This window comes from Hemiscyllium ocellatum, chromosome 14 (genome assembly GCF_020745735.1).
Source record: "Hemiscyllium ocellatum isolate sHemOce1 chromosome 14, sHemOce1.pat.X.cur, whole genome shotgun sequence".
NCBI classification, from domain to species: Eukaryota; Metazoa; Chordata; class Chondrichthyes; order Orectolobiformes; family Hemiscylliidae; genus Hemiscyllium; species Hemiscyllium ocellatum.
Window position 1 is genome coordinate 14,243,778 of NC_083414.1, and position 13,450 is coordinate 14,257,227.

At 41.0% G+C, this 13,450-nt stretch overlaps 1 protein-coding gene across 1 annotated transcript in view; it reads right to left on the reverse strand.

The window, feature by feature from the left end:
• Nucleotides 1-3,057, reverse strand: part of LOC132822075 (caM kinase-like vesicle-associated protein) — a 90,873-nt gene extending 87,816 nt beyond the window's left edge. The window contains exon 1 of the mRNA XM_060835091.1: nucleotides 2,963-3,057. Coding sequence (XP_060691074.1) covers nucleotides 2,963-3,057 — 95 coding nt within the window. The remainder of the gene's footprint in view (nucleotides 1-2,962) is intronic.
• Between the last annotated feature and the right edge of the window lie 10,393 nt (nucleotides 3,058-13,450).

Genomic DNA, 13,450 nt, shown 5'->3' on the forward strand with positions numbered 1-13,450 from the left:
GAAAGGAGGGTGAGTTTCTAGAATGTGAGCAGCTGGATTGACATGACAGGCAGTTTGCAAGCTAGAAGAGAAATAAAAATGTTTTAATGAGATTCAATGAACCATGGTGTCATTAACATCTGAGGGGCTACTGAGAAGAGGTATCTGTCTTGTCTGCATTTGCTATTTCTTGTCCTCTGTGGGGTGTTCAACCACAGTTTGTCTGTTACCCATAGGTTAAATCTGATGTTAGAATGAGTTGCATATGTTCTAGATTGTATTAGAATTCTAAATTTGTATTGCAAATTTTACTGTCATTTGATCAAAACTGTGGAATATGGTGGTTCTATTCTCTTCATAAGTACCTGGGGTCTCAAACTTTGTCCACATTGTCTACTGGTCTCAAGCTAGACTGGAACATAAGTTGTAATAAGCTTCACCAGGTTGACACCTCATGTTTAGGTGTGCTTGATGCTGCTCCTGGCATGCCCTCCTGCACTTTCCATTGAGCCATGGTTGATTCTCCTGGCTTGATACTAATGACAGAGTGAGGGATATACTGGTCACTTCAGTGCTTCTGATGGCTCACAGTGCCTCATGGGTGCCCAGTTTTAAGTTGCTAGACAAATTCAAAATCTATCCACAATGGAAGGTATCTTCAATGTGAAGATTGAACATTATCTCCACAAGAATGTCACTCCTGCTGATATTGTCATGGGTACTTTCATCTGTGATCAGTGAGGACAATGTGAAGTAAGTTTGTTCCCTCTGTTACTTCCCTCAACTGATGCACATCTAGTCTAGCAGTTCTGTCATTTAGGACTCAACCCATTCATTAGAAGTGGTGCTACTGGGTCATTCTTGGGGATGGGCATTGAAATCTGCCAACCAGAGAATACTCAGTGCTTCTTCCAATTTGTGTTCAATGTGGAGAACGATGGATTTATCAGCTGAAGAGGGGCAGTGGGCACTAGGTGGTAATCAGCAAGAGGTCCTCTTGCCCGCCTTTGACCTGATGCCGTGAGATTTCACAATGACTGGAGTCAATGTTAAGAATATGTAAAATTTCCTCATTAGTTTTAATAATTAGTAAGGAGTAAGTTCCTTATTCAAAGAACAATTACAGTGGTGACCCCGGAATCCGAACGCCCTATTGTTCGAACAAATTGGAATCCGAACAATTATTTTGAGAAAATTTTGCCCTAAAATCTGAACACATTTTCAGAATCCAAACACCATGTACCGTTCAGGTCGCACATTGTTTGTTCAGTTCGTCCTGGGAAGTAGTCGTGAAAGCATCTCTCATGTGTCCATCACTAGTTTACCTCGTGTTTTCACCTTGATTTGTGCTGTTTTATTTTAATTATCACCCTTGTGAATTCACCATGGCACCCAAGAAGAGCAGTGAAGCAAATAAGTGCATTCACCATTAGCACTCCTCACTAAGGCAAATGAAGTTATTTTCATGTTAGTACATTTATTTCTTGCTTTTATTATTACTACTTGATACTTAGGTCATTTACTCATCTTATTTTACCTTAACCATGTGTATTTGCAGTTAAAAGTGTTTTGAAAATTTATTTTTGGGTCCAGAAGTGGATTAATTCACTTTCCATTATTTCTTACGGGGAAAACAGTTTCGGAATGCAAACTTTTTGCAATCCGAACAGCCTCCTGGAACGAATTAAAGTCGGATTCTGAGGCACCACTGTACAATGTGGAACTTGCTAGTGAACCACCCATGGGCAAATTGCTTCCAAAAAGTAAATTAGACTGTTATGTTACAGAGATTAAATAGGCTGAGAGGCAGGTGCAGCTGAAGAAGGTATGTCTCAGGTATAAGTACAAACATAGACTACAAGCATAGAATCCTGACACTGTGGAAAGAGGCCATTTGGCCCACTGAGTCCACACCAGCCCTCCGAAGGGCATCAAAACCCAGCCCCCTATCCTATCCCCATAGCTCTGCATTTCCCATGGCTAATCCATCTAGTCTTTACATCATTGTACACTATGGACAAATTAGCATGGCCAATCCACCTAACCTACACATCTCTGGAGTGTGGGAGGGAACCAACACAGACACAGGAAGAAAGTGCAACCTCAATACAGACAGTCACCCAAGGCTGGGATTGAAACTGGTTCCAGTGCTAACCACTAAGCCACTGTGCTGCCCTCAGTTGGGTTGAATGTTCTGTTATGCTCTATATTTTGTGAATATAGGATCAAGCCTGTGTACTTTGCTGTATTATTATCTCATGAAAGTTTCAGTGGTGCAAAGCTGTTGGATCCCTTCTGAATCTTGAAATCTTTAAATGGGTCACATTGGAATCATTTATCCAATGAAAACAAATTTTCCGTAACTTTCCCTCAAAACCTATGTTCATAATACCTGGAATCAACTAATTTGTTGCCCTAAACCCTCAAGAGAAATAACTTTCTGCCTGTCCATATGCAACCAAAACATCATGGAATCTACAGGCAGCAACCTATCAACCATGTTTAGATTTCAATGCTACTCTTTCCCCTTAGTAATCCAATACCTTATTTCCCTCTATACTGGTTGGTGAACAATGATCTTTTCTTACTAGGTACTTCTGTAATCATGTTCTTAATTCTAATAATTGCTGAAATTATAATTACCCAAAACCTGTTTACTCGTGACAAAAAAACCCAGAAATTCCCATTTTAATGAATTGGATTCTATTGCAAGGCCCAGAAATCAAAGGGCAAGTTCCAAATTCACTACATCTCCCTGCATTATCCCTGTGGCTCATCTTTAGATTTACTATTCTGTAAAATCACATTAGGTCTGGTTAAAGCTCCAGTACCAAATATTGTTCACATCCATCTGCTTCCTATCTCCAACTGTCAAGTTTTCTAACTTACTCTTTAGTTGCATATTTTTCTGTACATAAGTGAAAGGGAGGCAGAAATTATAATCTCAACATATGATCCCTCAGGGATTTTGGTGTATACTTACGTTTTGACTGTTTGTCCCAGATCATATTTGTCTGTGACGTCCGAAGGGTTATTATAATCCTTTTTGTCACCAAGCGTTATACAGCCAAAAGGCATTGCTGTTGTTAGTCTGTAAAAAAAACAAAACCGAAACAATTAGCGAGAAAGTGTATGCGATGATTTGATGGCTTTAAGAGGTGTATTTTATCCTTTACTTTTCTGAAGAGAGGTTTTAAGGTAGAGGTACTGAGCTGTTCTATTTGAATCCAATAGAGTAAACAGCTTATGAGGCCTTGGAGTTTTTTTAAACATAGAAGCAGCCTGAATGGGTTGGGTCAAACTCCCCTAGAGTCAGGATTTTTAGTTTTAGTTTTTCAGTAGCAGTTGCTGCTGGGTTCTTGAAGCTGGATGTGGAAGCTGTTTCTTCTCTCTCTGTTACAGCGAAGAGCTGGAGGTTCTCTTGCTGCTGCTAGAATTGCATATGAAACAACTGTTTTATTGAATTTGCCTTTGCCAAAGGTGTGTTTATGGAATAGTTACTGGTTAGTAATTAAACAATCTATTAATCTGTTAAATTTTATGAGAGAGTTGTTCAAATTTCTTCTTCCTTTTGTTGTATTTTAACTATAATGTTTGAATAAAGTGTGTTTTGCTTCAAGCCTGGTCGTCTGATCAATCAAATTGCATCTGGAATGCAACACTTTGCATTTGCCTTTAAAATAAGAAAACATAGAGGACCTTCTTAATATATTTTGAGGGGGCTTGGTCTGGTCCATAACATGTATTGCATGTAAAGCTATTGGATCAACAAATTATCTTTGCAAGGTCTATGCAGATACATCATGGTAATTTTACCCATTTTAGCTCAATCATCTGGAAATTAACTTTGCGTTCTTACGAAACACCTTTTCTCGATGGGTCAAAACGTGGCCAGAACACAACATCAATTCTATGGCCAGCAGTCTGTTCAGAAGTTCTTTCTGTTGCCAAATATGGTTGTATTGCTACAGTGGTAACCAATCCAACAGAATATGGAAAATCATAGCACGATCCTTTCACTTGCTGAAAAATGCTGGTAAGATAATAAGTTCCAGTATGAGTGAAAGGCTGCTGTCTTTGTACAAGAGCACCTGAAGGGACTCAAACTGGCCAGGGGCAAAGCATTGCTAACTAGCCTTTGACTGATACAACACAGGAGAGCATTCAACTCATGGAATTTATACTAGATATTTGAACGAGCAATCTAACCAGCCTCACTCCCCTCTGCTTTTCTTTCAGTGCTGCACGTTTTCCTTTCAACACATATCTGATCAGTTAATGTGCAGTATGAGCACCTTTTCTCCCCCAGCACTCCACACCATGCCCTCCCCTATTGCATAAATGCTGCCCCCTCCACACTTGATGCCTGCTATGATGAAGAGTCATTTGGACTCGAAACGTTAGCTTGCTCTCTCCATGGATGCTGCCTGACCCACTGTGATCTCTAGCATTTTTTTGTTTTCAGTACAGATTTCAGCATCTGCAGTAATTTGCTCCTAAATATCTACCTTCCTTGATTACTGACCCTCCTGATCTACCCTATCAAACCTCTCATAATATTCAATCTTCCTTTGTGAACATGTTAAATGATTTCAGTTCCCAGGAGTACTGTATGAGGGCCCTGCCCAGTGGAGACAGTAGTATGACAATAAAAAGATATCGATAAAATTGGAATTTTATTTTCTATTTTTTAATTGGCTTCCTAGTTGTTAATTAACTGACGAAAAATAGAAGAAGCTTACAAAACCTTTGACATGTTGCAGTTTGAATTTTTGTGCATATTTTTAATTTTTGATTTTATACTTAAATCAATATTGTAACAAAAATATATCTTGCAATATAGCAGAATAAATATGACAGGAAATCCAAGGCTCCCTACTGTGCTAACATTGCCTTTTGCATAAGGCACATAGGATGTCCAACTGAAATCCATGCGGCTTCAAGACAAGTGAAATATCAACTCAACTAAAATTTCACTATTCCCCTTAACTGACTTCAGACATATGCTTATAATCATATGGTAATAATTTTCAATGAATCATGTTTTAATGACAAGGTCACTGATCTTGGACAGTAACCTATTGGCTACCTCATGGTGTGAGATGTTAAACTCATTTGAAACCTTTTCAATTATTCAGAGTTAAAACTGGGCTGAGCACCTCCTAAAATGTTTGTCCATTTATCTTTGCTCCTGTCCTATTTTCCAGGGTAGACTTCCATTGGGTTGGTGCACACTTTTGGCCAAAGTAATGCAGTGGTTTGCTATTGCCTTCTGCAGGATTGTGGGCCAGGAATCTCACCCACACTGTCCTCTTGCCATGTTGGAAGCATTTACAGACGGAAAATTGACTTGCTTGGCCATGTGATGAGTGCAACTTGCCTGACTGTCATGGTGCGCTTGTATCATCATCCCTCTTCTCAGTCCCATCTGAGTCAACTTTGTTGACTTTCATAGAATACCTACAGCGTGGATGCAGGCCATTCAGTCCATTGAATCTACACCGACCTTCCAAACAGCATCTCACCCAGACCCACCACATTCTGTAACCCTACATTTGCCCTGGCTAACCCACCTAGTCTGCACATCTTTGGACTGTAGGAGGAAACCAAAGCATTCAGAAGAAACCCACGCAGAGAACATGCAAACTCCACACAGACAGTGGGGTGGAAATCAAACTAGTGTCCCTGGCACTGTGAGGCAGCAGTGCTAACCACTGAGCCACTGTGCCGCCCAATCGCATGAAATATTGAATAGCAGAGCAGGAGCAAAGGGCTGAATGGCTTACTTCTGCTCCATTTTCTATGTAAATATAAAATGACACATCTAACTTTGCCACCTACACTGTATGTTAATGGAGGATTTGTAAATTACATTTGTGACAGAAAGATAACATTTCATAAGCACATTGCATGTCCTGCAATTTGAGGACAACTCAAGCTGGTTTTGGAGTCATGAAACAAGACAATCCCAGATTGACAACTGGTGCTATAAAACCAAGGCATGATTATGCTAGGGAATGAAAGCCTTCCCAATTTTGGGTGTGCACTGGCATTGTGAAGAACTTTCAGCTAAGGTATACATAAGCTGATGAATGGGTAAAGTTTACACTGCACTGCTCCAACGAGTTGGTGCTGTAGCCATGGGAAAGGAGCATTCTGATTGACATTTTTCGTGCCCCTGAAAGGCAACAATGCCCCCCACCCTCCCACTCACTCACCTCTGGCTGCTTTGAAGAAACTATTTGTATTACCAGGAGAGACAATATCCAGAGGGCACATGGTTAAAGCAATTGGTGATAATGCTTGGATGTGGGGCTAATCAGGGGATTTGTTTTACAGTGGGTTATTATGATCTGGATACATTGCCTATATGGGTGATGGAAATGGATTAATTAATAAATTTCAAAATGGAATTACATATCTGTTTAAAAAGAATAATAAAAAGTACAGGTAGGTCTCCTCTCATGCCATAGTGACATTCCAGCGAAACTTCACTTAATAGAAAATCGCTTCATAGAAAAATGGGGCCATTGGGAGAAATGGGGCCAGGGCAGACCGGCAACAAATGTTACTCACAATTGTTCAAAAACCACCCAAAAGCCTACCACAAAGTATAGCACAGCCTGAATGAAGGTTTAAATCATATTTATTAATGAAACAATAGTAAATTTAACACATTACATTGAAAAAATATTGTTAACGCAGTGGCAGAGGGTCATCTTCATCACCACCTTCAGGTGCAGTTATGGTTGCAGAAATGGATGGCTGTGGTTGATTGTCTTCTGACTGTTTCTTAGAGGTTGGTTTAGATTGTGTGATATGCAGGTACAAGAACAAATTAAAAAGACAAATGGAACATTTAAGAGTCATCTCCTCTACATTGGAGAGACAGAATGCCAACTCACGGAGCGTGTCAGTGAACATCTCTGGGACTCATGCACCCAATAACCCAATGCCATGTGGCCAACCACTTCAACTCCCCATCCCACTCCACCAAAGACATGCAAGGTCTGGTCCTTCTCCATTGCCAAATCCAAGCCATCCAACAACTGGAGGAAAAACACCTCACCTTCCGCCATGGGACCCTCCAACCCCATGGTATCAATGTCACTTCACCAGTTTCCTCATTCCACTGCCTCCACCTTATCCCAGATCCAACCCTCCAATGCAGCACCATCCTCTTGACCTGTCCTACCTGTCCATCTTCCTTCCCACCTATCCACTGCACCCTACCAACCAATCTATCACAATCACTCCCCCTACCTGCATCTACCTATTGCCTTCCCAGCTACCTTGTCCCCAGCTCCACACACCCCCTACCTCCTATTTATCTCTCAGCCTCCTCCCCCACGCCCACATTCCAGATGAAGGGCTTATGCCCAAAACGTCAACTCGCCTGCTCTTCGGATGCTGCCTGACCTGCTGTACTTTTCAATTATAAGAGTAATGCAGTCCTGCAGGAATTATTCGGAGTTTATACAAGAATATTCTTGACTCAGAGGGAAAGCAATGAACATTAATTTGTTTGTTTTTTGAGAAGAAGCTGCTTAATGTATAGTTCTGTACCTCTCATATTCCAATGGCAGCTGACATTAGCACATGTACAGAGCGAAGTATGTGAAATGATCACCACTAGAATCGCACTATTGCGAACAGAGGTAAGTATTCTCTAAAGTACCATTCCTTAATTCTTTAGCCATGTTATAGCCAAATCACACTGCCAAAAACACACTTTATATGAAAACTACCTGTACAGAGCCATAGAGAAAGAGCAGAGGAATTGGACTAATTGGAGCTCCTTAATAGACTAGTAGAGAGTTGATAGGCTGACTGGTCTCCTTGCTGTGTTGCATGATTCAATGATCTTTGTGAGAAGTTTGTCCACTTAGTATTGTTGGGATTAGTTTGAGATAGCTATTTCAGATTCATTTTAAAACCATGAAAACATTCATCCCATGTCCCACTCTGGCAATGGCAAAGGTCAAAGGGCAGTATGTTGATGAACTGCAGCAGTCACATTCTTTTGTCAATATTTTCTAATTAATTGATTCAGGCATGATATCATGCTCCTCTAGAGTAGATGGGACTCAAACCCAGGACCCTTGGTTTAGGACACTATCACTGCGCCATAATAGCCATGACTGGATTAAGCCAAATTAACAAACAGACCATAATTGGGGGATCTGACTGCATCGTTATAATTATACTTGTACTGCAATAAATTTCAAGCCAGGCTGAGTATCTAAACATTAGTCTGGTATATTGTATACACAATGTTGGAAATTTGTTTTAAATATTGCTTGTATAAAGAGGACAGAGATCTGCTAAGTATTCAAGGGGAGAACCTCGCAGATTTAAACTCATAAATCACATCATCCTTTTTTGACTTCAGGAACAAATGACATATCCTGCAACTCTGTCCTGTGTATATCTTCTACATTTTCATGCCAAGCTCTAAAAGAAGAGCAGTGTACCCTTATAAATTATGCATGACAAATCACAATGTTGCAGTTTGTATTACATATTAGTGAATTAAAGTAGATGGATGGAGTTTGGCTTGTCTTTCATTTCCAAATTCTTAGCGGATCACGAGTTGAGCTCAGAATGCTCACAGGTGTGGGAGGTACACATAGGAACAGAGTAACTTACGATTTAGGAGGAGCTTTCAGCCATTTAGCCCTTCAAGCTTGCTCCACCATTCAAAAAGAATTGGCTACACTTGCCTTTATTAGTCAATACATTAAATATAGGAGTTGGGATGTTGTATTGCAGCTATAACGGCCATTGGTTAGGCCACTTTTGGAATATCCTCGGTTAATCTTTTTTTAAATTCTGGTCTCCCTGCTATAGGAACTTAAACTTGAAAGGGTGCAGAAAAGACTTCCAGGGATGTTGCTGGGCTGGAGTGTTTGAGCTATAGGGAGAGGCTGAATAGGCTGGAGCTGTTTTCCTTAGAGCGTCAAAGGCTGAGGGGTGACCTTACAGAGCTCTATAAAATCATGAGGGGCATGGATAGGGAGAATAGCCATGGTCTTTTCCTCAGGGTAGGGGTGTCCAAAACTAGGCATAGGGTCAAGGTGAGAGGGAAAAGATTTAAAAGGGGCCTGAGGGTCAACTTTTTCACACAGAGGGTGGTGCGTGTATGGAATGAGCTGCCAGAGGAAGTGGTGGAGGCTGGTACAATTACAACAGTTAAAAGCATTTGGATGAGTAAATGATTAGGAAGGGTTTAGAGGTATATGGGCCAAATGCTGGCAAATGGGACTATATTAATTTATAATATCTGGTCAGCATGGAAGAGTTGGGCTGAAGGGTCTGTTTCCGTGCTGTACATCTCTATGACTCTAAGGCTGTGGCTTTAGCCCCACTTTCTTGCCTGAGTTCCTACCTCCCATAACCTAAACTCCGCTCTGTCAAAAATCTACTAATTCTGTATCAAATAATTTCACTGATTCAGACTCTACTGTTTTCAGGGCAAGGCAATTCCAGAAACCAACAACTGACAGAGAGAAAAAAAAATCCTTGAACTTAGAAAAAACACATCTCTTTTTCTTCAATTACATCTCCCAGTTCTAGCGTCCCCAGAAGAAGACACTTCCTCCCACTATCCCCCCTCAGGATTGAATATATTTTAAAGGACACCTCCCATTTTTCATTGCAGTCGGTTCTGATATAACGCGATAGTTCCATTCCCGTGCGACCCTGCCTTATAAGAAAATTGTGTAAAAGCAGCACAATTTAAACTGATGGGACTGGAATCGTGTTATAGTCAATACATGTAAGGGAATCGCGGTTTGGAGGTGCCGGTGTTGGACTGGGGTGTACAAAGTTTAAAAAAAATCACACAACACCAGGTTATAGTCTAACAGGTTTATTTGCAAGCACTTGCTTTTGGAGCGCTGCTCCTGATGAAGGAGCAGCGCTTCGAAAGCTAGTGCTTTCAAATAAATCTGTTGGACTATAACCTGGTGTCGCGTGATTTTTAACCAGGTAAGGGAAGCTTGCTTTCTATAAATAATGGTCTAAATTCTTCAATTCACAATAGCCAATTTGTGTTGAAGAAATACACGTTATACTAATTTGTAAGTAATTACTTAACAGGAATTTGTTTTTCAAAACATCCCATGAATGACAGAAAACATACGATCTTACATTTATAGTTACTTTAATCAACCTGTCCAGGACATACTTCTGGGGAAAATGGAATTTGAAGCTTCTCATCAAAAAAGCTCTACAGACCTTGCAATTTTATCATGTGAGCTGTAGGATATAGTAAATTTATTTGCAGCCAATTAAATGCCTTGTCAACTAATTTTTTTCTCTTCTGTATGGACCTCCAATGCTTTTGAAACCAGAAGACAATGTGTTAGCACATTGATTGGCATTCACGGTCCCTCGGGGAGGTTGTATGGCCACCAGGAAGCATTGCTTGTGTAGTCCCTTCCAAACGCTGCATCCAATTTTCATTGTCCCACAAACAGCAATGAAGTGAATGGCCACTTGATGTTTTAGATATTGATTGAGGGATAAATATCACCCGTGGCACTGTGAGAAGTCCACAGCCCCTTTTTAAACAGGCCCTATTGTCCAGCTGAGAGGGCGAACACTTGCAAAAGATCGACAATCTGAGGGTGCAGCACCTTTTCAGTGCTGCACAAAGGTATACTCATCAAAGGGCATTAACAAGCTCTTTCTTTCATAACAACATTTTTAAAGGGGGTTCAACCAGTTCTTACCTGAAGCAGAATTCTAAGTGTTTTAGTCAGTCAGTGTAAGAAGGTTGACTTGAAGTTCACTATGTTTCAGGCCATTATTAATACTGAAGTGCTTTATCAGAGCCTCGCACTGAAGTATCAGAAAATAGTGGGCAGCACTGTGGCACAGTGGTTAGCACTGCTGCCTCACAGCGCCTGAGACCCGGGTTCAATTCCCGACTCAGGCGACTGACTGTGTGGAGTTTGCACGTTCTCCCCGTGTCTGCGTGGGTTTCCTCCGGGTGCTCCGGTTTCCTCCCACAGTCCAAAGATGTGCGGATCAGGTGAATTGGCCATGCTAAATTGCCCGTAGTGTTAGGTAAGGGGTAAATGTAGGGGTATGGGTGGGTTGCGCTTCGGCGGGTCGGTGTGGACTTGTTGGGCCGAAGGGCCTGTTTCCACACTGTAAGTAATCTAATCTAAAAAAAACTTTTCTTCTGAGTGTCAGTCATGACTTAGTTGGTAATGCTCTTGCCTCAGAAACATAAATTTTCATACTCAAGTCCCACTCCATCGACTGAACCCAAAATCCAAAACTGATACACCAGTGATGTACTGAGGATGTGCCGCCCTGTTCGAGGTGCTTGGATTGAGATGATAACCAAAATCCTCACCCTCGGCCTCAGACAGATTTAAAAAGTCCTCTGGCGCAATTTCGAAAAGCCAGGTCGGTGTGGAAGGAGGAGGTTGAGGTGGGTGAGTTAAGTGGGTAGGTGACAAGTGTGCTTGAGGGCAGGTGCGTAATCTGTTTAGGTTGGGAGGAATTGTCACATTGAGGTTAATTGTATCCTACAAAGAGTGGGTGAGATGGAGGGGACCAGGAATGGATGGTCGAAGGATACAAGTGCAGTCAGAAGTCAGAGTCGAGTCGGGGGTGGGGGGGGGGGGAGGTGTTGAGTGGGATTTACTGGGTGCTGTTTGTTATCTTAAGTTATTCTTCCTTTCCCAACTCAATTCCTTTTCACATCATCACATTGGATGGTGCAATCTCCACCATTAACCCTGTTAGATCCATTACCTTAGACAACATGTAACGACCAGATAAATAAGTCAGAATGGTCTGACTTTAATTCAGACTTAGAAGATTTTTTGGAGGGTCTCAAGGAGCAAGGCAATTGCCCATTGGATGCCCAAACATCCCAGGCAATCCTCATGGAGTGAGTGCATTGGGAATTCTGTGGGATCCTGCTTACATCTTGTGTCATACATCTGGTTTGCAACTATCTACAGACTGGAAGGTCTACATTATTAAATTATTTTATGAAAAACCTAAACTCCTGTCAAAACCATTATCTGGATCAATTCACTAGTATTTGCACAGCTGGAGCAATACAACAAGTTAAATCACTCCATGTTCAGCCTGATCAGACCTTAGTCATAGAGTCAGACAGTACAGAAACAGGTCCTTTGGCCCAACTCATTTTGTGGAGTCCTAAAGACAAGCTGCATTTTTTAGAGGTGCCATTTATCAGACAAGATGTTAAATCAAGGACCCCAGGGCTTATAAACCTTTTGGCCATTTGCTATGTCCATACAAGATGCAGAGCAGGAGTCAATACCTCCAATACAATGGCCTCAGGTGTGCATGTTCACTATCACTTTGAATGGGTCTGCCACAGTACACATTGGAAACACTTTAAACACCAGCTAAAATAGTTAAATAACACGTCTTACACTTAGAAAGGTGACTTGCACTCAATTTACTACAAATAATAGGGAAATTGACACCAAATCCAGAACAAAAAGAAATGTTTCCAACAGTATAATTCCGTTGGGGTTTAATAATCTTCAGAAGCAATTAAAATTATGAGTAACAGTCTGTGAACCTGTCTCCCACAAATTAAATCTGCAAACTCCTTGTTGTCTGCTGCATTGATATGTCAGGCATGTTCCAAACAGATGCAGGTTTACTTTGAGATAATACCTCAGTCTCAACATTTAGCAGGTCTATTCCCAAATGTGGTACTTTTAGCATTTTTTTTGTTGTTGATGGCTCAATTTATTCTTTGAAAATGTGTTCTGCAATTCCACCTCCTGGATGTACATTTTTTTATTCCAAAAGCCAACACTAATCTCCCAATTCTCTGATGAGTTCACAGTTCTTAGATCAACATCCAATTCTTACGACAAATGCTAATCTATTCACGGAGTGTCTCACGGTGCAAGGAACTAGGCAATCTAAATAACTGACTAGAGGCTCTTTAGAGTAATCTGAATATAGCAGGAATGAAACTGGTCTTCTTCAAATAAACTCAGGGAAAAGGCAGGGTCATGGCCCTAGGTGATTTGCACCAGCACAGATATGGTGTTGATGACTTTGAGCCTAGTGGGACTAGTGTAGATATAGTGACACAGACTTGATGGGCCAAAGGGCTTCTTCTGTTCTGTATAATTCGATGAGACATGATGAGCTGAATGCTCACCATTTGTGCTGTAACCATTCTTTGATTCACGAATGTTTTTAATGTGCATCCTGAAATAAGCGGGTCCTGATTATAGCATTGTTGATATGTAGGAAATGTGGAAATTTGCACTCTGATCTGTCTCACTTGAGTTTGGATTTAATCCATGAGGTGATTTTTAAAAAATTTCATTTACAAGATGTGGGCATCACTGACAAGACTTGGATTTATTGCCAATCCCTAATTGCCCTTGAGCAGGTGATGGCACTGAATTGACTTCATGAGTTGTTGCCATCAATGAAGATGCTCCCATAG